The 28,000-nt window shown below is 40.9% G+C and overlaps 1 protein-coding gene across 3 annotated transcripts; it reads left to right on the forward strand.

Annotated features, from left to right (window-relative positions):
- Position 1: 1 nt before the first annotated feature.
- On the forward strand, positions 2–28,000 carry LOC139391830 (mannosyl-oligosaccharide 1,2-alpha-mannosidase IC-like). Of its 3 annotated transcripts, XM_071139416.1 has the most exons (13): positions 636–713; positions 2,367–2,410; positions 2,899–2,995; positions 3,179–3,294; positions 3,667–3,747; positions 5,694–5,788; positions 10,439–10,562; positions 10,740–10,833; positions 11,312–11,427; positions 11,713–11,932; positions 23,357–23,529; positions 26,847–26,962; positions 27,305–27,871. In XM_071139416.1, exons 3-13 carry the CDS (start codon positions 2,899–2,901, stop codon positions 27,441–27,443), a joined length of 1,371 nt encoding a protein of 456 aa, XP_070995517.1. In that variant the 5' UTR covers positions 636–713; positions 2,367–2,410; the 3' UTR covers positions 27,444–27,871. The 3 variants fall into 3 exon arrangements, 2 of the variants coding, with proteins under 2 accessions (XP_070995516.1, XP_070995517.1); XM_071139415.1 differs by lacking the exon at positions 2,367–2,410 and having other exon boundaries at positions 2–713; positions 27,305–28,000; XR_011629619.1 differs by lacking the exons at positions 2,367–2,410; positions 23,357–23,529 and having other exon boundaries at positions 2–713; positions 27,305–27,443.

Here is a 28,000-nt window from a genome sequence, read left to right on the forward strand (position 1 = left end):
CCTGATTAAGAATGGCTCGTGCGTTCATAAAATCGCCATACTCTGGGAAGATTTAGCGTTGGAATTCTACTCAAACTAAATAAGTTAAATTATTTTATTTTTGTTGTAACGGACACGAGGGAAAATGTAAGGAGACAACAATTGACTTTATCAACAATGTAGCTGTTGTGTTGGCAAACTGAGACGAGATGATTTTCAAAACGCTCGCAGGTAAAACTTCGTTCGTGGGGCTTCGTTTACCGCATACATTTCTATTCTTACTGTTTCTCGGAAGTCTGGGATTTGGAGCTTTGTTCTTTTTGCCTGAAACATCTCGTTTGAAACGTATTTTTCAACATAATTCGGACAACTCGGCAGTTATCACCGACTCGATGAATGGACAAAGTGCACAGCCCAGCTCACCCATTGGGCTCATTGGAGCCGCTCGGTTCGATATTGGAGTGCTACGTATACAATCACAACTCTCATCTTCAAATGGAAAACAGACAAATAATAACAAGGAAAGTAGTCAAGGAACAGTTTCAATGGAACATACGTCTGAAGGTGACGCTGCCGACGACAAGGTGCATACAAGGGGCGTGGTCGTATCGAGTCGCGCGCGCTCACCTGTGAGAGTGAAGTTGAGGAATTGTATGCTGAAACCGCCATATGGCGCAAATTATGGAAAACCTAGTGATCCTGAATCTCTGCAGCGTCGGGAGAAAGTCAAAGAGGTAAGAGGCGGTGTTGATAGGCCTACGCATTGCCATATGGTATCATAATAGGATAGGATAACGCTGTGTTACAGACAGGTTTATGTGGAGAAGGCAGGAGGATAATAATAGCTTGAGCAATCGATGTCTTTGAGCAATAACTGTTAATGGCAACAACATGCTTGAGGCTGTAGGTCTACTCAATGATTCACACTTTTAAATTAATTAGGATCTATTGTGAATTTTATACTAAATAGCCTGGATTCTAGCAGAGCCCCCAGACTGAAAACGATAAGGTGTCTCCTCACTGTTGCCCATGAGGGAATGCAGTTGGCATCTTTTGAAAAGCCAGACAAATTCATCAGCAGGCTACAAATCTCCAGGTCAATAATGGTGCTGCATGGTAAGTGTGTGTGGGTTGGCAGAGGTGGGGTGCAGGGGTCATAAAGCCTACTGTACAGATCTCTTGAGGTAATGCTGTTTGATTGGCAGGGCTGCTCCAGTTGTCCAGACACTGGGTCTCTGTCCCAAATGGTAACCTATTCTCTACATATTTCACTACTTTTGACCAGAGTGACCCTATGAGTAGTAGTGCACTATATAGGGGATAGGATGCCATTTAGGACGTACAGTGCACCTCCTTATTCTGGGGCACAGGCTCCTCCTGACTGTCAAACATGATGATTCTCCTGACTCCCAACAGTCACATCCGCTGTTCACCTTAGCCTTTACCTGACACTACTTATTACAAACGTTTTCAAAGACACACACACACACACACACACACACACACACACACACACACACACACACACAGAAACTAGGGGGGTGAATATTCCCACACACAACATACACTAGCTTCTTTCATTCAAACAGAGAATAGAGATATATTATTTACCCGGAAAACTATTTGCAAAGCCCATGACTGTAGAGCAACTGTAGACTGAGTGATCTATGTTGCTATTCAGCCACGATTCTCCTGAATGAAGCAGAAGCCTTTATTCTTTTGATCTGTTTTTCATAAATAGGGCTACTTACAGTCAAACAGAAGCTTTCTTTCATAGAAATAGGGGCCCAAAACTTCAGAAAGCTATTACAGTATCATATCAGTTAAGAATTGTACTGCCAGAGATTGGTCTAACTTGGGTTCTTGTTCATTTCTTGGCAAGGAGAATGTGACTTATCTTTGGCCTCATTTGGATATTCATTGTGAGGAAGTATAAAATGACATTGACACGGCTGCAACAAAGCCAAGCAAGCTTAAATGTCAAACTAAAACCCCTTCCATTTTTATTCAAGATCTTTCTTTCTTCCTAATGTTCTGGTCAATGGATGCTCCGTGTCATTACCAAACCTCTGGAGGGGAAATAAGGCCGTCTGATACTTTATTGAAGGCAGATGATTCAGAGGTGCCAAAGATCCCATCCAGAATAGGTCATCTTGATTACAAAGGTCAACCCCAAGGCTTTACCGGTGAAATATCATGAATAGGCCAGTCTGTCTTCCTCACTGGTATTGCTGTTTTGATGAATAAAGCAACACATACTCTCCAAAGTTAATCTCTCCCTGCTCTCTCCACCTGTCTCACACATTGTCCTATCACCACAAGTCAGAGCCAGTGTCAACAGAACTACAGCCTTTTTCCTTTGTTCTCTTTTTCTTTCCCTAACACAGTTACCGACAGTTACCTCAAGATAACTGCTAATCTATGCCAAGAGGTAATAAGAAACAAACTGATATACCGCTACAGGTACTGCTTATTGCGACTCACTGTTGGTAGATTGTTGACAAGGACTGCAGGCAGAGGAGTTGTTTCATGGAGTAGGTTATTAGCTCTTGAGATATTAACAGACCCCATGGTGAGAGAAGTTAGTTTGGCAAAATTAGATGCATATTACGATAATATAATGTGAAAGCCATTCTATGCATTAGCCTAGGCCACGTGAATAAGTAGGGTGAGGAGATTAATTGGTTGTTACTAATGGCACTGGTGGTTCCAGAGGGAGCCATCGGATCACAGAAATGTGATTCTTTGAATGACCTCATCCTATTGCAATGATATCATTTCATGGAGATAATGAAACCACTGCAATGAGCTGTTCAATTTTGATATTGAAGCTAATTAAAGGTTGTCATCTGTTTGTTATTCACTAAAACTAGTATACTTATTTCAGTGAGATTCTATCACATGTATTTTTTATTTCAGATGATGAAGTTTGCTTGGGACAACTATAAGCGCTACGCATGGGGGGAGAATGAGCTGCGACCACTCTCCAGGAATGGCAATGATGGCAGGACATTTGGTGAGTAAATGGCTCCCTGGATGTACTATATGGCATACCAGTACCCTGCTTCTGAAATACTCTACCTACATGAAAGTTTACAAACTAATGTCTGTAGTTAATGTCTCTGCAGTGCAGTCCATAGCAGTTAATGTTTCTAGTCTGCAGTGCAGTCCATTGTGTGTTGGTGTGTTGGTGTCACAGGTGGGTTAAGAGGTGCCTCTATCGTGGACTCTCTTGATACCCTCTACATTATGGGGCTTGGTGAAGAGTACCAGGAGGCCAAGGAGTGGGTGGAGAACAACCTGAACCTCAATGTAGTAAGTGGGTCATTTTTCCCTTATTACAAATAATTAATGTTGTCAGTGGGGCTATACATAGGCCACTTTAAATCTAATCCAGCTGTTTAAATCTAATCCAGAACAGCGTGCAAGACACGCTGGGACGCTAGGGACGTCACTCTGAGAATGCTGGACCTGCATATCAATCATGGTTCAGGCAGGGAGATTATGCCCACTGAGAAGAAAATGAAAAACATCCTTAAATAACCCTGGAACCAAACCTCCGACAGCTCGTCAGACACAATATAAAGTATCCCTCGTCTGTAATGAAAAGCAGTCTCTCTCTCTTTCTTTCTTTCTTTCTTTCTTTCTTTCTTTCTTTCTTTCTTTCTTTCTTTCTTTCCCCCACAGGGTGGAGAGGCATCTCTGTTTGAAGTGAATATCCGCTACGTGGGTGGCCTGCTGTCTGCCTACTACCTAACAGGAGAGGAGGTGAGATCCATCCATCATAGTTTATTCATCACATTTCTACATTGCTTAACAGCGGTATTACTCGGCTATAATGTCTCCCACCGTTATATGAGGCCTAAAGATATCTGTCTTCCGGAAAACAGCTCTACATCCTCTTGCCTGATAATGTGGCCGTTCAAATAAATGACCTAGAATCAAAGAGAACCGCCATCACATCCTGGTTGATGTGTGCAGTTGTCAAAACTTATATATCCTATAATGCATCGATAATGGACAGATTAGAGAATTCCATCAATACCACACACACCACTGAAATTATGTAGGTTGATTGAGTTCTGTAATTTATCCACAATCAAGGCATTCTTTTTCGGAACTAAGCAGGCTCTGTCGTAGAATGATTCCATTGCAGTTGATCCATTGTGGGGATGGTCAGTTATCACAGCTGGGAACAGGATCAAGAACCAGACTATGAAGTAATTAAGAATATTGTTTTATGGCTCAGTTGTGCCTTCTCTAATTAAACAGTGTCTTTAAAATCTGGGGCTGTATGTATCAAGTGTCTCAGAGTAGGAGTGCTGATTTAGGATCAGTTTAGCCTTTTAGATCACAATGATTACGATAACATGGACAGGGGAACCTGATCCTAGAGCAGTACTCCTGCTCTGAGACATTTAACACATACAGGACATTCGGCACCATGGACAACTCCCAACAGTCCGTTTTTCTCCATGTATGGTGATCAATTACACTGGGTGAGATGACAGTATATTTTCAGATTACCATGGCAACATGACTACCAGTATTACCTTCCTCTGCCAGAACACTCTTCTTCACAAGGTTGTGCTCTCAGTTCTTGATGTGATTACAGGCTGTGCAATTTCAAGGACACTTGTGCAAGCCTTAAATAATTGTAAAGAGAGAGCTGGATTATTATCTTGATACAGTCTTTTCAGAAATGAAAGAAAACATAACATACTCATCACAGTACCAGTTTCATTAAATCCTGCAGAGAGTTTTCTCTGACTTTTATATTGAGGGTTAATCAAGACTGCTTGTTTGTGGTTGCTGGCTGCTTTTTTCTCAAACAGAGGCAGTCATTTGTTTTAAAAGAATGCAGCATTTCAGATAGACGGAACACTGCTACAGGCACACAATGTCCCAAGCTCTTCTTTGACTCCAGCTTTGGCTTTACTTTGGTGAAATTCTTTCTTTTAGCTGCATGTCATATTTTGTGAGTTTGTCAAGCTGTGCCTGTGGATTTATACATGTTGTGTATCATTAGAGAATACTTATGTAGTCCACCTGGATATTAGGGCATGGTATGATACCAGTATTGAGATATTTGTTAGTATTGTGGTATGGAAACAAAACACAAAGAGGGATTTAATGTTGAAAACAAACATGATTATGTTGTCATCCAGAGTCACTTGTATTTATTTCTAAGCTATAGAACACAATATTTGACATAAAGCAGGTTTTAAAGGACCAAAGACTCCGTGTTTTTTTTTTTGCTATGTAAAAATTTGTGTAATACTGGTATTGTCGCAGCCCTGATGGATTCAACAAGGAGAGTCATTCGGCACCTTTCCTTTGGGGACATGCAGGACAGGAAACGATAAATGGGACACCAACTTTGCCACAGCTGTTATTAACACTTCCTGAAAAGTGATACACTGACAATGTGGTTTCGGCATAGAAGAGCTTGAACTAGATGCAGTCTACAAAAGGTGAACTACAACGAAGACTACAACACTCCTCCCCTTTCCTTGTCCCTTGCCAAACCCCACCCGCAACCAGACAGACACTGAGAAGAGGGATAGAAGAGGGCATGAAGCCCTGAGCTGTCCCATAAAGTCACTCATCTACTACTTTAGATTAACTCAACTGAACCAAATTCAACTGAGCTGTCTCAACCAAACTGAATTGATTTAACTGGACTGAACTGAACAGCTCTCTTGTCTCTCCAGGTGTTTAAAAGGAAAGTGGTGGAGCTGGGGAAAAATCTGTTACCTGCCTTCAACACTCCCACAGGCATACCACATGGAGTTGTCAACCTAGCCGGGTGGGTAGCATTTCCTAGTTTGGTATACAATACCTCTTCTGCTGGAGCAGGGTAGTCTTCACTGAAGCCATATACATAAACTGACACATTGTAGCTATGCTGTTGTAGGTAGCGTAATTCTTGGACTGTAAATAGATTGCAAGACTATATATCATGATCTAATGAGTTGCAGTGTGTCATCATGCATTACACTTGATGAACTCTGGATTTATCTAATCCCGGTAATACTATTAAAACCACAGTGGAAACGACATTTGGATTGGAGCGAGAGAGGAAATCCACCCTGTTCATTTTTACTCAAAACGCATTTTCACTGCAGAAGTGAGAGTCATTATATTCAGTTTTGCCTGATGGCCCAGCTCTCCCTCCTAGTCCCTAGGGAAAGTAAGTGTGAAGTCAGTGAGAAGTGTGAAGCAATCTGCCATGGCCATTAGAGGGAGGGTAAGCTAAGCTGGTGCTCCTGGCAGCCTGTCAGCTTCCCTCTCCCCAGCTGTCAGTCAAAGGCGTATCTGGGATCGATGTGTCAGGTGTCTGGGAATGACAGAGGCTCAGAGTGGAGGAAGATCAACATCCCCCTCCTCCAGATCTAAATATAGAATATTATGGAAGTGAATGAGGAACAGGTCTGGGTCGAAGAGAAGGACTAACAGGTCAGGATCTGCTCCTAATCTATCGCAGAATAGACTCTTGTCATCATGATTATTCTCCAGGTTCTTTTATCAGAAAGACAAAATAATATTTCAGACATGAACTGTGCTGTCTGCTGACAACTGGACAAAAAGAAGGATATCCAAGACACAACTATAGATTGTCTCAGCCTATAATGGTAATTCTATCCAATCAACGCTTTTCTGTCACAACAAGTACTTAGCCAATCAAGGCTTGTCACAGTTAGAAATGATTATTCTGTGTGATCAAAGCTGGTTAGAGCTTACCGCATATAATTCTGTCTGACTACAGCTACCTCCAATAAACACTGTAAAATAATAAGCCTGTGAAATTACTCATTTTAGGGCAAGACACTGATATTTCCACCATGTGCATTAGAGAGCATGATAGCCAGCACCTTTGCAGAAGAGCAGAGAAAATGATACATTAGTACATAAATATTACGTAGCCAATTTGAGTTGGATGTAAGTTATTCAGCTAACCATGGTGCGAATTACAGGGGAGTCGCGGGCTCAGCTCCCCTGAATGAGATGTTAAATCCCCTAAATGCAACAAAAGTCCCAACTTTAGGGAGGGTCTCGAAATAATGTCAATTTGACATGTTTCCTATTTGTTTAGAATGCAGTGGTAAATACATTGTAATTTTTTATTTTCATATTTACCAATGAAATGAATACCCCCCACCTATCTGTCATGGTTAAGAAAATGTATTTCTATGTGGCGGTGCTGTCCATCCAATAGTGCTGAATTTCGGCCTCAGCTGACCTCCTTTATGTGTAGATGTTCCTTTGTACTTCCTCATTTTCAACATTTGTTTGCCATGCGACTTTGTTAAAAATAGCCTTTATTCCAATGCATTTGATTTATCTGTTGATTTATCATTGTTTGCTTTTGTCGGTCAGCTGTTTGGAGCGCTCGTTGTTTTGTTTTTCAGATGCGCGAGGGTACTGGTGATCTCTGCGTCGGAAGTAACAGACCATTTTATTTAGCTTCATTATGTTCTATCAATATTTGTTTTATTTCCTCGATCAGATGATGATGATGATGGTCAACAATATCAAGAGACAACTAGCCCACAGCTAGACACCAATGCACATCTAATCCATCCAACAATTATACGTTGATGACAGTAGGCCTATAGTTGACTATTTCGGTTAGAAGCATTCAATTTTGCAATGGCATTATTACATTATTTTGGATTTGTGTGCTCATGAGAACTGTTTTCACAGCGAAACATCATGAAATGTTACGTAGGCATAGTTACACTTACAGTGCATTTTCAGAGATCTCCAAGATCAATGATTCGTACAGGTTTTAGGTTCAATGTTCTAATTCAATTGTCAAATGCTTAACAATGATAAATAACACTGTCATTAATGTCATTAATGTAAGGAAAGAAAGGTAGTGTTTTATGTCACATGATCTGTGAAGTCTCCCAAGCTTTAACTCATGAATTATGGACAACTCATGATTTAGATTCAAGTAACTTATTATTTTGAATGTAGGCTATTCTGCGTGTGTTGATGTCTTTAAAATTGCCTTGGCTGAGAGGCTCGGCTATCGGCATTGGTGTAGTCCTAGTGGAGAGTAAAAGCAAGTAAATGCCATTTACCCACTTTAAAAAAATAAAACATTTTTTAATAATGCATTGAAAGTAAAGGGAGAGTTACTTTTTATTTTACCGCGACCATCAATCAGAGTTTACCCATCATTTTTTTTACCACTACATCACTGGCTACCAATAGGCCTACATATACAGTGGGGCAAAAAAGTATTTAGTCAGCCACCAATTGTGCAAGTTCTCCCACTTAAAAAGATGAGAGGTCTGTAATTTTCATCATAGGTACACTTCAACTATGACAGACAAAATGAGAAATAAAAATCCAGAAAATCACATTGTAGGATTTTTAATCAATTTATTTGCAAATTATGGTGGAAAATAAGTATTTGGTCACCTACAAACAAGCAAGATTTCTGGCTCTCACAAACCTGTAACTTCTTCTTTAAGAGGCTCCTCTTTCCTCCACTCGTTACCTGTATTAGTGGCACCTGTTTGAACTTGTTATCAGTATAAAAGACACCTGTCCACAACCTCAAACAGTCACACTCCAAACTCCACTATGGCCAAGACCAAAGAGCTGTCAAAGGACACCAGAAACAAAATTGTAGACCTGCACCAGGCTGGGAATACTGAATCTGCAATAGGTAAGCAGCTTGGTTTGAAGAAATCAACTGTGGGAGCAATTATTAGGAAATGGAAGACATACAAGACCACTGATAATCTCCCTCGATCTGGGGCTCCACGCAAGATCTCACCCCGTGGGGTCAAAATGATCACAAGAACGGTGAGCAAAAATCCCAGAACCACACGGGGGACCTAGTGAATGACCTGCAGAGAGCTGGGACCAAAGTAACAAAGCCTACCATCAGTAACACACTACGCTGCCAGGGCCTCAAATCCTGCAGTGCCAGACGTGTCCCCCTGCTTAAGCCAGTACATGTCAAGGCCCGTCTGAAGTTTGCAAGAGAGCATTTGGATGATCCAGAAGAAGATTGGGAGAATGTCATATGGTCAGATGAAACCAAAATATAACTTTTTGGTAAAAACTCAACTCGTCGTGTTTGGAGGACAAAGAATGCTGAGTTGCTCTAGATGAGATCTGCATGGAGGAATGGGCCAAAATACCAGCAACAGTGTGTGAAGACCTTGTGAAGACTTACAGAAAACATTTGACCTCTGTCATTGCCAACAAAGGGTATATAACAAAGTATTGAGAAACTTTTGTTATTGACCAAATACTTATTTTCCACCATAATTTGCAAATAAATTCATTAAAAAGCCTACAATGTGATTTTCTGGATTTTTATTTCTCATTTTGACTGTCATAGTTGAAGTGTACCTATGATGAAAAAATACAGGCCTCTCTCATATTTTTAAGTGGGAGAACTTGCACAATTGGTGGCTGACTAAATACTTTTTTGCCCCACTGTATTTGAGGTTCAATACACATTGTAGCCTAGTCTAGTAAGTTGACAGTGTGTGTTAGGGTGAGCATCTCGTTTTTCCCAGGACAGTTTCAGCCCCATTTCAGGTGTCCCAACTACAAAAAATATAAATTTGTCAGCAAGACACATCAATTAATTTAGGCCTAATCAATGGCAATCACTGAATGACATTAGACACACTTTTTGGTGTTTTGTAACAGATGTCTATTTCCATTCATCAAATACCATGCAGTTTGAATGCTGGAATTATTTTGTAGTAGACAAACATGCCTACCTTTTTGAAGTGATTTGTTTGACTGTCAGATGAAAATATCATGACTGGTTGTGTTCATGCCACATTAAAAGGAAATTCATTTTTACCGTTTAAATGACCTCTATTATTAGGCCTATATATAAAAAATACACAGACCCCTGGATGTCATGGTGTAATTCAGCTAACCAAACAATATTAGCAACTTCACCCTCACATTTCAACAAATGTAGAACTTGCAAATTGGGAGGATCATTGTGTTCATAAAATTCTGAATGTGCCCAATGCATAATTTATGTGTTATTGCTGGTACAACTTCTACAATACAGTAGGCAGGTTTCAAATGTTACATTTCTCTTGCCTGGCTACCCAGACTCCTTGCACCGGCAAAACACTACGCCGTGCCCACGGACTTCTCCGGAATGGTTCTGGATCTGAGTACCTCCCCGACGCTTCACCGAATGTGAACAAGTTCGGGGCTGTCTGATTGGTCCAGAAACAGAATGGGTTGGGCTAGAGACAGAACATACGTGGGCGGTTTGAATAATCGTAATTGGCTTTGATACTCTGATTGGTTAGAGACGATCCAATCGCTCCACGTCACCACAAACGACTTCAATGATGGCTGTCTCAGACTAAAGTATGTAGCAAACGACAAAGCAACGGAAGAATTTAGTGTGAGTTGTCAGGCTAGCATTTCTCTCTCATGTCTGTTCCTGTTTTAGTGATTCCAGGAGGTGGTCCGGAGGGGATTTGGGGAGGAGCAGTGTTCTAGCAGAGTTTGGAACCCTGCATCTGGAGTTTGTTCATCTGTCAGAACTCACCAATGATCCCATTTATACCGAGAAGGTGAGTGCTGTAACTCCACAAGCCTCACATATAATGCTTTTGTTTTCAAGTCTTTAAAATCAGATGTAATGTGAAAATAACACGTACTTAGAAAGAATACCCCATATTGAGCTCAACTGTTAAATAAATTAACTTGTTTTTTGTCTCTCTCGCCCTCTTACTTCTCTACACCTTCAGGTTATGAATATTAGGAAACACCTGAACCAGCTGGACAAGCCACGTGGCCTCTACCCAAACGCTCTCAACCCAGTCAGTGGGAATTGGGAACAGCGTAAGTCACCATCTGACTATTGAGTGATTGCAGTCCTTCATTAAACTAAGAGGGATTACATTGTTCTTTGATGTTATTGTCCTGTCTGCAAACAGCCATTTGTGTTACATGACATGGCAGATCATGTGTTATTGTCCTGTCTGCAAACAGCCATTTGTGTTACATGACATGGCAGATCATGTGTTATTGTCCTGTCTGCAAACAGCCATTTGTGTTACATGACATGGCAGATCATGTGTTATTGTCCTGTCTGCAAACAGCCATTTGTGTTACATGACATGGCAGATCATGTGTTATTGTCCTGTCTGCAAACAGCCATTTGTGTTACATGACATGGCAGATCATGTGTTATTGTCCTGTCTGCAAACAGCCATTTGTGTTACATGACATGGCAGATCATGTGTTATTGTCCTGTCTGCAAACAGCCATTTGTGTTACATGACATGGCAGATCATGCGTTATTGCTTATCTTTTTCAGATTATGTCTCCATTGGGGCCCTTGGTGACAGTTTCTACGAGTATCTAATAAAATCCTACCTGATGTCAGACAGGACAGATGAAGTTGCTAAAAGAATGTACTATGCTGCACTGGAGGTACACATACAAGTCTATGGCCAGTCTATGGTTGCATGCTATGCCATATAATGCTATAACAGCAGAAAAGCAATAGGTGAAGCGTGAGAACAAGAACAGAACCATAGAACAGAGCAGGAGAAGAGAGATCGCGAAAAGAGGCAAAGACATTTGATGAAAAATAGATATATATTTTTTACTAATATCAATTTACCAACATTTCTGAAAATGGATATATCGCGTTTTGGAATGAAACTCTTCACATGTTTTTTACTAATGATACCCATCTACTGTACACTGCTTTAGGCCATAGAGAATAACCTAGTCCAGAGGTCTCCTGGGGGGCTGATCTACGTGGCTGAGTGGAGAGGGGGTATCCTGGACCACAGGATGGGTCACCTGGCCTGCTTCTCTGGAGGGATGATCGGGATCGGGGCTGAACACGGCAGTCCAGAGACCAGGCAGCACCAACTGGACCTGGCTGCTAACATCACCCATACCTGCCATGAGTCCTACAGGCGTACACGTAGGAACACATCTATATATATACTCAAAACACAGTTCAAAGCCCAATCAAATGCCTTACAGGGTGTTGTAATTGACATGCTGTCATGGCATATTCACAATTCATTAGTTAAAGTCTTAACAGTTTTTACTATAGGGCCCCACAAAGAGGATGGATTCAAAATGAATCACCATTAGTTAATGCTTTTTTTAATCAAGGTTTTTCTATTTGGCTTTTCAGTATTTTACAGGCGAAGGGCGAAAACAAACAACAAATCCTCTACCACTCTCAGTCCTATGCTCCAACAAAGCCCCACCCCCAACCAGATATGGCATTACATCATTAGTTATTGCTTGACAGGTTTAATAGTTAGTCACCTGTAAAGGTGTTAACAGTAAGAATCCACTAAAAGGATGGACTAATGATGAATTACCATTAGTTAATACTTAACAAGCTTTCATAAATAGCATGATCAATAACAAAACAATAACATTGTCACATCTCTTACATAACATTAAATAGCATTACACATTTTATTCAATTTCATTGCCTTGGACAACCTGACACAATTAAGTCATATGGGAACTTAAGTACAAAGTTAGGGGTTTGAGAAAATGTTTGAGAGACATTCATATTGCCATTGTATGTGAAAAGGTGTCACCCTGATCTCTGAAGGCCTGTGTAGGTGTCACCCTGATCTCTCTGAAGGGCTGTGCAGGTGTCACGCTGTATGTCGTCATACTCATCAGGGTCTGCGAAGATGTTGTCAAGAGTTTCATAAATAGAGGTTTGCTTTTTAAACGTGAATTTGTTCTCTTTCTCCTTGTTACCATGGTGCTCTTCCCGATCCGGGAAGTCCAAGTATTTGAAAACCATTTTTGACCATATTGTGTGATGGTTTGAATGCTGGGATAATTTTATATATTTATTTTACCTTTATTCAGTTAAGAACAAATTCTTATTTTCAATGACGGCCTAGGAACAGTGGGTTAACTGCCTGTTCAGGGGCAGAACGACAGATTTGTACCTTGTCAGCTCGGGGATATGAACTTGCAACCTTTCGGTTACTAGTCCAACGCTCTAACCACTAGGCTACCCTGCTGCCCCATAATGCGTAATTGCAAGGGATTTTGACAGGTATCCCAATGAAGTCGCAGATGGTCTTGTGTTTATTACATCCCAGCAGTTACCAAGGACACATGCAGGAGAGTGAAGATCCTCACATCCTTTTACGGCACAGGAGTAAAAGCCTGCTTCCTCACTGCGGACCAGATGTATCTGGCTTATAGAAGATTCCCCCAAATGTCATGAAGCTACTCAAAACGTCTGTAATACCCTTTCGTCATCTGTGAAGTCTTCGGGAATGGTCATGTCCTTACATTTCTTATTGCTGCCATTGTTAAACCAGACTAAGTCACCCGTCCGCAAAAAGTCAGCATCGGGGAAATTGTAGTTCATGTTCACTGACGGACACTATGAAGGCACAAACTTTCTTCTCATTGCAAATCACTGCATCTACATTTGACAGACTGGATATAAAGAGGAACAGTCCTGCAAACATGCTTCTTGCCAAAGTGACGGGCATCACTTAGAATGTGAAAGGGAGATCCTCCGATACCTACCAACTTACTGGCAGTACAGTTGAACAAAGTGTTAGTTTGAGATTGTGTCCTAATACCTAATGGAAGCCAAGCTTCAGTTTCTGATACAGATCTGATTTCCTGTGTTTATCAAGATGCATAACTCACAGGGTGGACATTGAGGTTATAATGAGTTATATATTCATAGGTCCACATAAAAATCAATGTACAGTGCATTCAAATCAAACTTTATTTGCCACATGTGCCGAATACAACAGGTTTAAACTTTACCGTGAAATGCTTACTTACAAGCCCTTAACCAACAGTGCAGTTCAAGAGTTCAAGAAGAAGTAGACTAAAGTAGACTAAAATAAAAAAGTAATAATAAAAAGTAACACAATAAGAATAACAATAAGAAAAACAATAACGAGGCTATATACTGTACAGGTGGCACCAGTACAGAGTCAGTGTGCAGGGTAGTTGAGGAAATCAGTACATGTAGGTGGGGGCAAAGTGACTATGCATAGGTAAGAAACAAGCAGGGAGTAGCAGCAGTGTACACAAGGGAAGGGGGAGGGTCAATGTAAATTGTCTGGTGGTGATTTTTATGAATTGTTCAGCATTCTAATGGCTTTGGGGTAGAAGCTGTTGAGGAGCCTTTTGGTCCATGCGCTCTGGGACCGGAGTGCTTGGGTGACTGGAGTCTCTGACAATTTTATGGGCTTTCCTCTGACACAGCCTATTATATAGGTCCTGGATGGCAGGAAGTTTGGCCCCAGTGATGTACTGGGCCATTCGTACTACCCTCTGTAGCGCCTTACGGTCAGATGCCGAGCAGTTGCCATACTAGGCTTTGATGCAACCGGTCAGGATGCTCTTGGTGGTGCAGGGGGCCCATGCCAAATCTTTTCAGTCTCCTGATGGGGAAAAAGTTTTGTTGTGCCCTCTTTACGACTGTTTTTGTATGTTTGGACCATGATAGATCATTGGTGATGTGGACACCAAGGAACTTGAAACTCTCGACCTACTCCACTACAGCCTCGTCGATGTTAAACAACTTCTTTGGGATGGGGGCAGCATTTTCACTTTTGGATGAAAAGCGTGCCCAGAGTTAACTGCCTCCTACTCAGTCCCAGATGTTAATATATGCATATTATTATTAGTATCGGATGGAAAACACTCTGAAGTTTCTAAAACTGTTTGAATTATGTCTGTGAGTACAACAGAACTCATATGGCAGGCAAAAGATCCAAACAGGAAATGGGAAATCTAAGGTTTGTAGTTTTTGAACTCAGCCCCTATCAAATACACAGTGGGATATGGGTCATTTTGCACTTCCTAAGGCTTCCACTAGATGTCAACCGTCTTTAGAATGTTATTTCAGGCTTCTACTGTGAAGGGGTCCGAATGAGAAGGGATTGAGTCAGAGGTCTGGCAGCAGCCTCGATCTCAGTCACGTGCATTCACATGAGGGGGTAGCTCTCGTTCCATTGCTTTTCTACAGGCAATGGAATTCTCCGGTTGGAACATTATTGAACATTTATGATAAAAACATCCTAAAGATTGATTCTATACGTAGTTTGATATGTTTCTACGACCAGTAATATAACTTTTTGAACTTTTCGTCCGACGTTCGGCTGGACTTGAACGCGTGTTTGGATTTGTTTACCAAACGCCCTAACAAAAGAAGCTATTTGGACATAAATTATTAACTTTATCGAACAAATCAAACATTTTATTGTGGAACTGGGATTCGTGGGAGTGCATTCTGATGAAGATCATCGAAGGTAAGTGAATATTTATAATGCTATTTCTGACTAATGTTGACTGCGCAACATGGCGGATATTTATTTTGGCTGGTTTGGGCTCTGAGCTCCGTACTCAGATTATTGCATGGTATGCTTTCTCCGTAAAGTTTTTTTTAAATCTGACACAGTGGTTGCATTAACTTTTTATGGCTGCAACGGCAGTATTGAGTAGCTTGGATGAAAAGGTGCCCATTGTAAACGGCCAGCTCCTCAGTCTCAGTTGCTAATATATGCATATTATTATTAGTATTGGATAGAAAACACTCTAAAGTTTCCAAAACTGTCAAAATATTATCTGTGAGTATAACAGAACTGATATTGCAGGCGAAACCCTGAGGAAAATCAAAACAGGAAGTGGCTTCTATTTTGAAAACTCCATGTTCCATAGCCTCCCTTTGCTCCATTTAAAGGGATATGAACCAGATTCCTTTTCCTATCGCTTCCTCAAGGTGTCAACAGTCTTCAGACATAGTTTCAGGCTTTTATTTTGAAAAATGAGCCAGAATGATAACATTGCGTCAAGTGGTCACATGAGTTTTGCATAGCTATTGCTTTTCCCTCTCCTACTGTTAAAGACATTTGCGGTTGATATATTATCGATTATATATTTTAAAAACAACCTGAGGATTGATTATAAAGAAACGTTTGACATGTTTCTGTGGACATTATGGAAACTATTTGGAATTTGTCTGCGTTGTCATGACCGCTCTTTCCTGTGAATTTCTGAACATAACGTGACAAACAAACTGAGGTATTTTGGATATAAAAATCATCTTTATGGAACAAACGGAACATTTTGTTGTGTAACTGGGAGTCTCGTGAGTGAAAACATCCGAAGATCATCAAAGGTAAACGATTAATTTGATTGCTTTTCTGATTTTCGTGACCGAGCTACCTGATGCTAAGTGTACTTAATGTTTATGATGCGATCAATAAACTTACACAAACACTTGGATTGCTTTCGCTGTAAAGCATAATTTCAAAATCTGACACAACAGGTGGATTAACAAAAGGCTAAGCAGTGTTTTCCTATATTGCACTTGTGATTTCATGAATATAAATATTTATAGTAATATTTATTTTATTTAGCGCTATGCTATTCAGCGGTTGTTGATGACACTTATCCCGATATCGGGATTGCAGCCATAACAAGTTAAGGAGAAGTGTATCTAAAGTTCCATGCATAACACTTGAATTTTCATCAACATTTATAATGAGTGTTTCTGTGAATTGATGTGGCTCTCTGCAAAATCACTGCATGTTTTGGAACTACTGAACATAACACGCCAATGTAAAATGAGATTTTTGGATATAAATATGCACTTTATAGAACAAAACATGCATGTATTGTGTAACATGAAGTCCTATGATTTTCATCTGATGAAGATCATCAAAGGATAGTGATTAATTTTATCTCTATTTGTACTTTTTGTGACTCCTCTCTTTGGCTGGAAAAATGGCTGGGTCTTTCTGTGACTTGGTGGTGACCTAACATAATCGTTTGTGGAGCTTTCGCTGTAAAGCATTTTTGAAATCAGTCACTGTGGCTGGATTAATGAGAATTTTATCTTTAAAATGGTGCCTAGTACTTGAATGTTTGAGAAATTTGATTTATGAGATTTCTATTGATTTGTATTTGGCACCCTGCAATTTCATTGGCTGTTTCACAGCCAGTCCTAGACAGGTTAATGGGGGCCTGTTTGGCCCACCTTTTCCTGTAGTCCACGATCAGGTCTTTGTCTTGCTCATATTGAGGGAGAGGTTGTTGTCCTGGCACCACACTGCCAGTTCTCTGACCTCTTCCCTATAGGCCGTCTCATCGTTGTCGGTGATCAGGCCTACCACTGTTTTGTCGTCAGAAAACTTAATGATGGTGTTGGAGTCGTGTTTGGCCACGCAGTTGTGGGTGAACGGGGAATTACAGGAGGGGACTAAGTACACACCCCAAAGGGGCCCCGGTATTAAGGATTAGCGTGGCAGACGTGTTGTTGCTTACTCTTACCACCTGGGTGCGGCCCGTCAGAAAGTCCAGGATCCAGTTGCAGAGGGAGGTGTTTAACCCAGAGTCTTTAGCTTCGTGATGAGCTTCGTGGGCACTATGGTGTTGAACGCTGAGCTGTTGTCAATGAACAGCATTCTCACATAGGTGTTCATTTTGTCCAGGTGAGAAAAGGCGGTGTGGAGTGCGTTTGAGATTGTGTCATCTATGGATCTGTTGGGGCTGTATGCGAATTGGAGTTGGTCTAGGGTGTCCGGGAGGATGCTGTTTATGTGAGCCATGACCAGCCTTTCAAAGCACTTCATGGCTACCGACGTGAGTGTCACGGGGCGGTAATCATTTAGGCAGGTTACCTTCGCTTCCTTGGGCACAGTGACTATGGTGGCCTGCTTGAAACATGTAGGTATTACAGACTCGGTCAGGGAGAGGTTGAAAATGTCAGTGAAGACACTTGACAGTTGGTCTGTGCATGCTTTGAGTACACGTCCTGGTAATCCGTCTGGCCCAGCGGCTTTGTGAATGTTCACTTGTTTAAAGGTTTTGTTCACATTGGCTACCGAGAGCGTTATCACACAGTCATCCAGAACAGCTGGTGCTCTCGTGCATATACTTCAGTGTTGCTTGCCTGGAAGCGAGCATAAAAGGCATTTATCTCAATCTTAATCCTGTATTGACGCTTTGCTTGTTTGATGGTTCGTCTGAGGGCATAGCGGGATTTCTTATAAGCGTCCAGATTAGTCTCCCTTTCCTTTAAGCGGCAGCTCTAGCCTTTAGCTCGATGCAGATCTTGCCTGTATTCCATGGCTTCTGGTTGGGATATGTACGTTCAGTCACTGTGGGGATGACATCATCAATGCACTTATTGATGAAGCCGATGACTGAGGTGGTGTGTTCCTAAATGCCATTAGATGAATCTCGGAACATATTCCAGTCTGTGCTAGCAAAATAGTCATGTAGTGTTGCATCTCCGTCATCTGACCACTTCCGTATTGAGTGAGTCACTGGTACTCCCTGCTTTAGTTTTTGCTTGTAAGCAGGAATCAGGAGGATAGAATTGTGGTTAGATTTGCCAAATGAAGGGTGGGGGAGAGCTTTGTATGCATCTCTGTGTTTGGAGTAAAGTTGGGCTAGGATTTTGTTTTCCCTGGTTACACGTGACATGCTGGTAAAAATGTGGTAAAACTGATTTTAAGTTTGCCTGCATTAACGTCCCCGGCCACTAAGAGCGCCTCTTCTGGGTGAGCATTTTCTTCTTTGATTATGGCCTGATAGAGTTGGTTGAGAGCTGGCTTCGCTTTGTGGTGGTAAATAGACGGCTACGAATAATACAGATGAGAACTCTCTTGGTAGATAGTGTGGTAAGGTACTCTACCTCAGGCGTGCAATACCTCAAGACTTCTTTAATTCTCGATACTACCCATCCCGCATGCGTAACGTAGCCTCAAACTAATTAGCATAACGCAGCGGACGTAAATCTTCCTAAAAAAAAATCCTATTCATGAAAATCACAAATGAAATATATTGAGACACAGCTTAGCCTTTTGTTAATCACACTGTCATCTCAGATGTTTAAAATATGCTTTACAGCCAACGCTAGACAAGCATTTGTGTAAGTTTATCATGGCATAATGCTATGGCTAGGCTCTGCTAGCATCAGGCAACATTTTCACAAAAATAAGAAAAGCAATCAAATTAAATAATTTACCTTTGAAGAACTTCGGATGTTTTCACTCAGGAGACTCCCAGTTAGATAGCAAATGTTCCTTTTTTCCAAAAATATTATTTTTGTAGACAAAATAGCTCCGTTTGTTCTTCACGTTTGGCTGAGAAATCGACCGGAAAATGCAGTCACTACAACGCCAAACTTTTTTCCAAATTAGCTCCATAATATCGACAAACATGGCAAACGTTATTTAGAATCAATCCTCAAGGTGTTTTTCACATATATATTCGATAATATATCCATTGGGACAATTGGTTTCTCATAAGAAGCGATTGGAAAAATGGCTACTTGTGTACTTTACGCAAGATTTTCTGCCAGAGCCATCATGTGACCACTTGCTAAATGTGGTCCCTTACGGCTATTCTTCAACATAAATGCGTAAAAAGGAAACGTGGGAGTGTTTTCTATACAAAGCTGTCAATTATATGCATAGTCGAGCATCTTGTCGTGACAAAATATCTTGTTTAAAACGGGAACGTTTTTCATCCAAAAATGAAAATACTGCCCCCTAGTTATAAAAGGTTAATATTAGACATCGCGCACGAGCTGTTATTGACAAAAAGACACACACCCCCACCCCTCGTCTTACCAGAGGTAGCGTCTCTGTTCTGCCGGTGCATGGAAAATCCTGCCAGCTCTATATTGTGTGTTTCTTCGTTCAGTTACGTCTCGGTGAAACAAATGTCACTGTTTTTAATGTCCTCTTGGTAGGATAATCTTTATTTATTTTTTATTTTGTTTACCTTTATTTAACTAGGCAAGTCAGTTAAGAACAAATTCTTATTTTCAATGACGGCCTAGGAACAGTGGGTTAACTGCCTGTTCAGGCAGTTAACCCAACCTTCCGGTTACTAGTCCAACGCTCTAACCACTAGGCTACCCTGCCGCCCCTAATAGTAGGTCATCAATTTAATTTTCTAACGATTGCGTGTTAGCAAGGAGAATGGAAGGCATCGGGAGTTTACTCGCTCGCCTCCGGCTTCTCAGAAAGATCCCTGATTTGCTTCCCCTTTTCCTGCGTCTTTTCTTCACGTAAAAGGCATGGATCTGGGCCTGTTCCATTGACAGCAGGACATCCTTCTCGTCAGACTCATTAAAGGAAAAAGTTTATTCCAGTCTGTGTTGAGTAATCGCTTTTCTGATGTCCAGAAGTTATTTTTGGTCATAAGAGACGGTAGCAGCAACATTATGTACACAATAAGTAAAAAATAAATAAAAAGTTACACAAAAGGCATAAAATAAAAAAAATTGCACAATTGGTTTGGAGAATGTAAAATGTCAGCCATGTTCTTCGGCTTTTTCCACATTTTGTTACGTTACAGCCTTATTCTGAAATGGATTAAATCGTTTTCCCCCCTCATAAATCTATACAATACCCATAATGACAAAGCAAAAACTGTTTTTTCTAAATTTCTGCTAAAAAACTGAATTATCACATTTACAAAAGTATTCAGACCCTTTACTCAGTACTTTGTTGAAGCACCTTCAACAAAGTACTGAGTAAAGGGTCTGAATACAGCCTTGAGTCTTCTTGGGTATGATGCTACAAGCTTAGCACACCAGTATTTGTGGATATTCTCCCATACTTCTCTGCAAATCCTCTCAAGCTCTTTCAGGTTGGATGGGGAGCGTCACTGCACAGCTATTTTCAGGTCTCTTCAGAGATGTTAGATCGGGTTCATGTCCGGGCTCTGGCTGGGCCACTTAAGGACATTGAGACTTGTCCCGAAGCCACTCCAGCGTTGTCTTGGCTGTGTGCTTAGGGTCGTTGTCCTGTTGGAAGGTGAACCTTTGCCCCAGTCTGATAACCTGCTTCAGAGGGCTCAGGATTTCATCAAGGATCTCTCTGTACTTTGCTCCGTTCATCTTTCCCTCGACCCTGACTAGTCTCCCAGTCCCTGCCACTGAAAAACATCCCCACAGCTTGATGCTGCCACCACCATGCTTCACCATAGGGTTGGTATTGGCCAGGTGATGAGAGGTGCCTGGTTTCCTCCAGGCGTGACTCTTGGCATTCTGGCCAAAGAGTTCAATCTTGGCTTCATCAGACCAGAGAATCTCGTTTCTCATGGTCTGTGTTCTTTTGGTGCCTTTTGGCAAACTCCAAGCAGGCTGCCATGTGCCGCTTGGTGGTTCCAAACTTCTTCCAACTTCTTCCATTTAAGAATGATGGAGGCCACTCTGTTCTTGGGGACCTTCAATGCTGCAGACATTTTTTGGTACCCTTCCCCAGATCTGTGCCTTGACACAATCCTGTCTCTGAGCTTTACGGACAATTCCTTCGACCTCATGGCTTGGTTTTTGCTCTGACATGCGCTGTCAACTGTAGAACCTTATATAGACAGGTTTGTGCCTTTCCAAATCATGTCCAATCAATTGAATTTACCACAGGTGGACTCCAATCAAGTTGTAGAAACATCTCAAGGATGATTAATATAAATAGAATGCACCTGAGCTCAATTTCAAGTCTCATAGCAAAGTTTTATTTTTTTATAAATCTGAAAAGAAATCTAAAACTCTGTTTTCACTTTGTCGTTATGGGGTATTTTGTGTAGATTGAGGATTATTATTATTTTTTTCATCCATTTTAGAATATAGATGTACAAAATGTGGAAAAAGTCAAGTGGTCTGAATACTTTCCAAATGCACTGTATACAGTACCAGTCAAAAGTTTGGACACACCTACTCAGTCTAGGGTTTTTCTTTATTTTCCGATTTTCTACATTGTAGAATAATTGTGAAGACATCAAAACTATGAAATAACATATGGAATCATGTTGTAACTAAAGTGTTAAACAAATCAAAATATATTTTATATTTGAGATTCTTCAAAGTAGGTACCCTTTGCCTTGATGACAGTTTTGCACACTCTTGGCATTCTTTCAACCACCTTCATGAGGTGGAATGCATTTCAATTAACAGGTTTGCCTTGTTAAAAGATCGTTTGTGGAATTGCTTTCCTTCTTAATGAGTTTGAGCCAATCAGTTGTGTTGTGACAAGGTAGGGGTGGATTACAGAAGATAACCCTATTTGGTAAAATACCAAGTCCATATTATGGCAAGAACAACTCAAGTAAGCAAAGCGAAACGACAGTCCATCATTACTATAAGACATGAAGGTCAGTCAATCCGGAAAATGTCAAGAACTTTGAAAGTTTCTTCAAGTGCAGTCGCAAAAACAATCAAGCGCTATGATGAATCTGGATCACATGAGAACCGCCACAGGAAAAGAAGAGCCAGAGTTACCTCTGCTGCAGAGGATAAGTTCATTAGAGTTAACTGCACCTCAGATTGCAGCCCAAATAAATGCTTCACAGAGTTCAAGTAACACACACGTCAACTGTTCAAGGAGACTGCGTGAATCAGGCCTTCGTGGTCAAATTTCTGCAAAGAAATCCCATATGGTTTGCTCTAAGTTCAACTATCATTTGTTTTTCAACGGGACAATGACTCAAAACACACCTCCAGACTGTGTAAGGGCTATTTGACCAAGTAGAGTGATGGAGTGCTGCATCAGATGACCTGGCCTCCACAATCACCCGAACTCAACCCAATTGTGATGGTTTGGGATTAGTTGGAGGAAAAAGCAGCCAACAAGTGCTCAACATATGTGGGAACTCTTTCAAGAATGTTGGAAAAGCATGGTTGAGAGAATGCCAACTCTGTGCAAAGCTGTCATCAAGGCAAAGGATGGCTACTTTGAAGAATATACAGTATGTTTTGATTTGTATAACACCTTTTTGGTTACTACATGATTCCATATGTGTTATTTCATAGCTTTGATGTCTTATTATTCTACAATGTAGAAAATAGTCCAAATAAAAACCCTTTTAATGAGTAGGTGTGGCCAAACTTTTGACTGGTACTGTGTTTACAGATATGCATATGGGTAGCCTATAGACATCCAGGGACATCTAGAGTAGAATTATATTTATATAAGTATAAAGTATTATAAGAGCATCTGCAAGTAGTTGCAGGGAATAAAGTGAACCTGTAAGATTGTAGGGTGTGATCTAGCTGTAACGCTCCCTTCTCGAGGTACATACTGCCCAGGGATTGAACCCCGGTCTCAATCCCTGAGTTTAGCACCTTGGCAGAAACAATTGTATTCATACAGCTTTCTCTCGAATATGACTATTCTCCAGCATATTACATAATTATGATGCACAATAATAAAATATTAAATATGCACAATACAAAAAAATATTAAATATGCACAATATGACAAATATTAAATATATGCATATCCAGTGTTTCCTCAACAGGTGCTGGAGATCAAACAATATGTTTAGCATAATGCATTGTCCATTCTAATCCAACCTAAAAATCCAACAGCCACTAAGCTGGGCCCAGAGGTGTTCCGGTTTGATGATGGAGCGGAGGCCACAGCACCCAGAGTAAACGAAAGGCATTACATCCTGAGGCCAGAGGTCGTGGAGAGCTACATGTACATGTGGAGACTGACCCATGACCCCAAGTACAGAGAGTGGGGCTGGGAGGCTCTGGAGGTGAGGCCATACATTTACAGTGCCTTCGGAACGTATTCAGACCCCTTGACTTTTTCCACATTTTGTTATATTCCAGCCTTATTCTAAAATTGATTAATTGTTTTTTTCCCCTCAACAATCTACACACACTAACCCACAATGCAATAACAGTTTTTTTTAAATTTGTTTGGCTAATTTATGAAAAGTTTTTAAAAAACGAAATATGACATTTTACATACACTACGGTTAAACAGTTTTGTCACTTGTTTTTTGAAAGAAAAGCAACAAAAAAAGTCCATTAAAAGAAAATCTAATTGATCAGAAATACAGTGTAGACATTGTTAGTGTTGCAGATTTTTTAAAATGGAATATGTCATAGGTGTACAGAGGCCCATTATCAGCAACCATCACTCCTGTGTTCCAATGGCATGTTGTGTTAGCTAATCCAAGTATATCATTTTAAAAGGTTAATTGATCATTAGAAAACCCTTTTGCGCTTATGTTATCACAGCTGAAAACTGCTGTCCTGATTAAAGAAGCAATAAAACTGGCCTTCTTTACACTAGTTGAGTATCTGTAGCATCAGCATTTGTGGGTTCGATTACAGGCTCAGAATGGCCAGAAACAAAGACATTTCTTCGGAAACTCGTCAGTCTATTCTTGTTCTGAGAAATGAAGGCTTTTCCATGCGAGAAATCGCCAAGAAACTGAAGATCTCGTACAACGCTGTGTACTACTCCCTTCACAGAACAGAGCAGACTGGTTCTAACCAGAATAGAAAGAGGAGTGGGATGTCCTGGTGTACAACTGAGCAAGTGGGACAAGTACATTAGAGTGTCTAGTTTGAGAAACAGACGCCTCACAAGTTCTCAATTGGCAGCTTCATTAAATAGTACCCGCAAAACACCAGCTCAACGTCAACAGTGTAGAGGCGACCCCTGGGATGCTGGCCTTCAAGGCAGAGGTGCAAAGAACAAGTCATATCTCACACTGGCCAATAAAAAGGAAAGATTGAGATGGGTAAAAGAACATAGACACTGGACAGAGATACGGCTTTTTCTTTGCAACTCTGCCTAGAAGGCCAGCATCCCGGTGTTGCCTCTACACTGTTGACGTTGAGCTGGTGTTTTGCGGGTACTATTTAATGAAACTGCCAGTTGAGGACTTGTGAGGCGTCTGTTTCTCAAACTTGACACTCTAATGTACTTGTCCCACTTGCTCAGTTGTACACCGGGGCCTCCCACTCTTTCTATTCTGGTTAGAACAAGTTTGCGATGTTCTGTGAAGGGAGTAGTATATAGCGTTGTACGAGATCTTCAGTTTCTTGCCCATTTCTCGCATGGAATAGCCTTCATTTCTCAGAACAGAATGGACTGACGAGTTTCCGAAGAAATGTCTTTGTTTCTGGCCATTCTGAGTCTGTAATCGAACCCACAAATGCTGATGCTCCAGATACTCAACTAGTGTAAAGAAGGCCAGTTTTATTGCTTCTTTATCAGCACAACAACTTTCAGCTGTGCTAACATAATTGCAACAGGGTTTTCTAATGATCAATTAGACTTTTTAAAATTATAAACTTGGATTAACTAACACAATGTGCTTTTGGAACACAGGAGTGATGGTTGCTGATAATGAGCCTTGGTACGCCTATTTAGATATTCCATTAAAATTCAGTCGTTTCCAGCTACAGTAGTCATTTACAACATTAACAATGTCTACACTGATTTAATAGACAAAAACATTTGCTTTTCTTTCAAAAACAAGGCCATTTCTAAGTGACCCCAAACTTTTGAAAGGTAGTGTAAGTGTTCAGACCCTTTACTCAGTACTTTGTTGAAGCACTTTTGGCAGCGATTACAGCCTGGTGTCTTCTTGGCTATGACGCTACAAGCTTGACACACCTGTATTTGGGGAGTTTCTCCCATTCTTCTCTGCAGATACTCTTAAGCTCTGTAAAGTTTGATGGTGAGCGTTGCTGCACAGCTATTTTCAGGTCTCTCCAGAGATGTTCGATTGGGTTCAAGTGCGGCCTCTGGCTGGGCCATTCAAGGACATTCAGAGACTTGTCTCGAAGCCACTTCTGCGTTATTTTCACTGTGTGCTTAGGGTTGTTGTCCTGTTGGAAAGTGAACCTTCGCCCCAGTCTGAGGTCGTGAGCGCTCTGGAGCAGGTTTTCATCAAGGATCTCTCTGCACTTTGCTCTGTTCATCTTTCCCTCGATCCTGACTAGTCTCCCAGTCCCTGCCGCTGAAAAACATCCCCACTGCATGATGCTGCCACAACCATGCTTCACCGTAGGGATGGTGCCAGGTTTCCTCCAGACGTGACGCTTGGCATTCAGGCCAAAGAGTTCAATCTTGGTTTCATCAGACCAGATAATCTTGTTTATCATGGTCTGAGAGTCTTTAGGTGCCTTTTGGCAAACTCCAAGCAGGCTGTCATGTGCCTTTTGCTGAGGAGTGGCTTCCTTCTGGCCACTCTACCATAAAGGCCTAATTGGTGGAGTGTCAGTGGCCATCAGGTTCTTGGTCACCTCCCTGACCAAGGCCCTTCTCCCCCGATTGCTCAGCTTGGCCGAGCGGCCAGCTAAAGGAAGAGTCTTGGTGGTTCAAAACTTCATCCATTTAAGAATTATGGAGGCCACTGTGTTCTTAAGGACCTTCAGTGCTGCAGAAATGCTTTGGTACCCTTCTCCAGATCTGTGTCTCGACACAATCCTGTCTCGGCGCTCTACGGACAATTCCTACGACGTCATGGCTTGGTTTTTGCTCTGACTTGTACTGTCAACTGTGGGACCTTATATAGACAGGTGTGTGCCTTTCCAAATCATGTCCAATCAATTGAATTTGCCACAGGTGGACTCCAATGAAGTTGTAGAAGCATCTCAAGGATGATCAATGGAAACAGGATGCACCTGAGCTCAATTTCGAGTCTCATAGCAAAGGGTCTGAATACTTATGTAAATAAGGTATTTCTGTTTATTTGTAAAACATTTGCATAAAAATCTGTTTTCGCTTTGTCATTATGGGATATTGTGTGTAGATTGCTGAGGAAATTGTATTTTTAATCCATTTTAGAATAAGGCTGTAACATAAAATATGGGAAAAGTCAAAGGGTCTGAATACTTTCCGAAGGCACTGTATAGCAATGATAAATACATTACAATAAATTGACCTATGATCCTGTGATATTTTTCTTCTCAGCCCATTTTGATACTGTAGTCCTATGTGTGATTTACCCTAAAATAACCTAACCATAAAACCATCTACATGTAAAATGGAAATGTTGGTCTGATTTTTGCTGTTAGTTGAAGATGGGATTGTACTTTTATTTTACAGGCTCTGGAGCAACACTGTCGACTTGCCACAGGGTTCTCTGGTATCATTGATGTCTACGGCCATATAATCCAACACGACAACTTACAGCAGAGTTTCTTTCTGGCAGAAACACTCAAGTGAGTGAAGGAAAAGATACAAGCATCACGTGTGTTATCTTTGTCATTTCTCTGTGTTTTTCATTAGCAATATCCATAACATAACACTATTGTACAGAGTTTGTCATCTCTGTCTGTTTTTACTTTGTCCCTGTCTATATATCTCATCTTAATTGTGTTTTCCTGTCCTCCCTTCTCTATCTTCGTATTTTCTCTGCGCTTTACACTAGCAATAACCATAACATAACGCTATTGTACATTTATTGTATAGAGTTTGTAATATGTGTCAGTGTTTGCTTCCTTTTGTACCTAATTTTAAGTGTTTCCTCTCCTCCTCTGTCCTTTTTCTCTGGTGTGTTACAGGTATCTGTACCTGCTGTTCTCTGACGACGATCTCCTGCCTCTGAAGGACTGGGTGTTTAACACAGAAGCGCACCCTCTACCTGTCATCCCCAGGAACTGCTCTCAGGAGAGAGGACACAGACCCAATTGGACTCATTGACAGGCTTATAGGGCTCCTTTGAAATGGACCATATATGGTGTATGTTCATTGTCAGGCTTAGCTCCAGTGTTTGGCCCAAACATTTTGCCTTTTATGTTTTCATCTCTGAGGCCTGGTCTCAAAAAGCCCTAAGAAATGATTGGGGGCCCCCTTTCTGGCCCTAGTCACTGATTAAACTGCAGGAGATGGATGGTCAGTGAGACATATCTCTGTGGATACTGTTGAACTGATTTTGTCTTCACTGTGAAAGCTGTTGTTGTTTCTGTGAATCATCAGAAACCAACAATGAGTATATATATCTACTTCTTTGCCTCTGTGAGGGAAATTCCCATATCACAGGGAATGAGCTGAACATCAGCTGTCTGAGTGTCAATATTTATTTGTGATAAGTCCATTGTGCATTAAATCTGTCTGCTATGATAAAAAAATATTGTTTTTTCAGTGTAGGATTTTCTGTCCATGCCAGTTAATTTTATTATCAGATAATTTCACTAATTGTAAGTCACTCTGGAAAGTGTCTGGTAAAGGACTAAAATATAAATGTAAATATTTCTGAT

Source organism: Oncorhynchus clarkii, chromosome 32 (genome assembly GCF_045791955.1).
Source record: "Oncorhynchus clarkii lewisi isolate Uvic-CL-2024 chromosome 32, UVic_Ocla_1.0, whole genome shotgun sequence".
Classification (NCBI taxonomy): domain Eukaryota; kingdom Metazoa; phylum Chordata; class Actinopteri; order Salmoniformes; family Salmonidae; genus Oncorhynchus; species Oncorhynchus clarkii.

Excerpts from the sequence above, each read along its gene's own strand:
- LOC139391830 (XM_071139415.1), top strand. The coding sequence starts at position 189 with ATGATTTTCAAAACGCTCGCAGGTAAAACTTCGTTCGTGGGGCTTCGT. Across the intron at positions 10,834-11,311 it reads CAGTGGGAATTGGGAACAGC|ATTATGTCTCCATTGGGGCC; the intron begins GTAAGTCACCAT and ends TATCTTTTTCAG. Across the intron at positions 26,963-27,304 it reads TTTCTGGCAGAAACACTCAA|GTATCTGTACCTGCTGTTCT; the intron begins GTGAGTGAAGGA and ends GGTGTGTTACAG.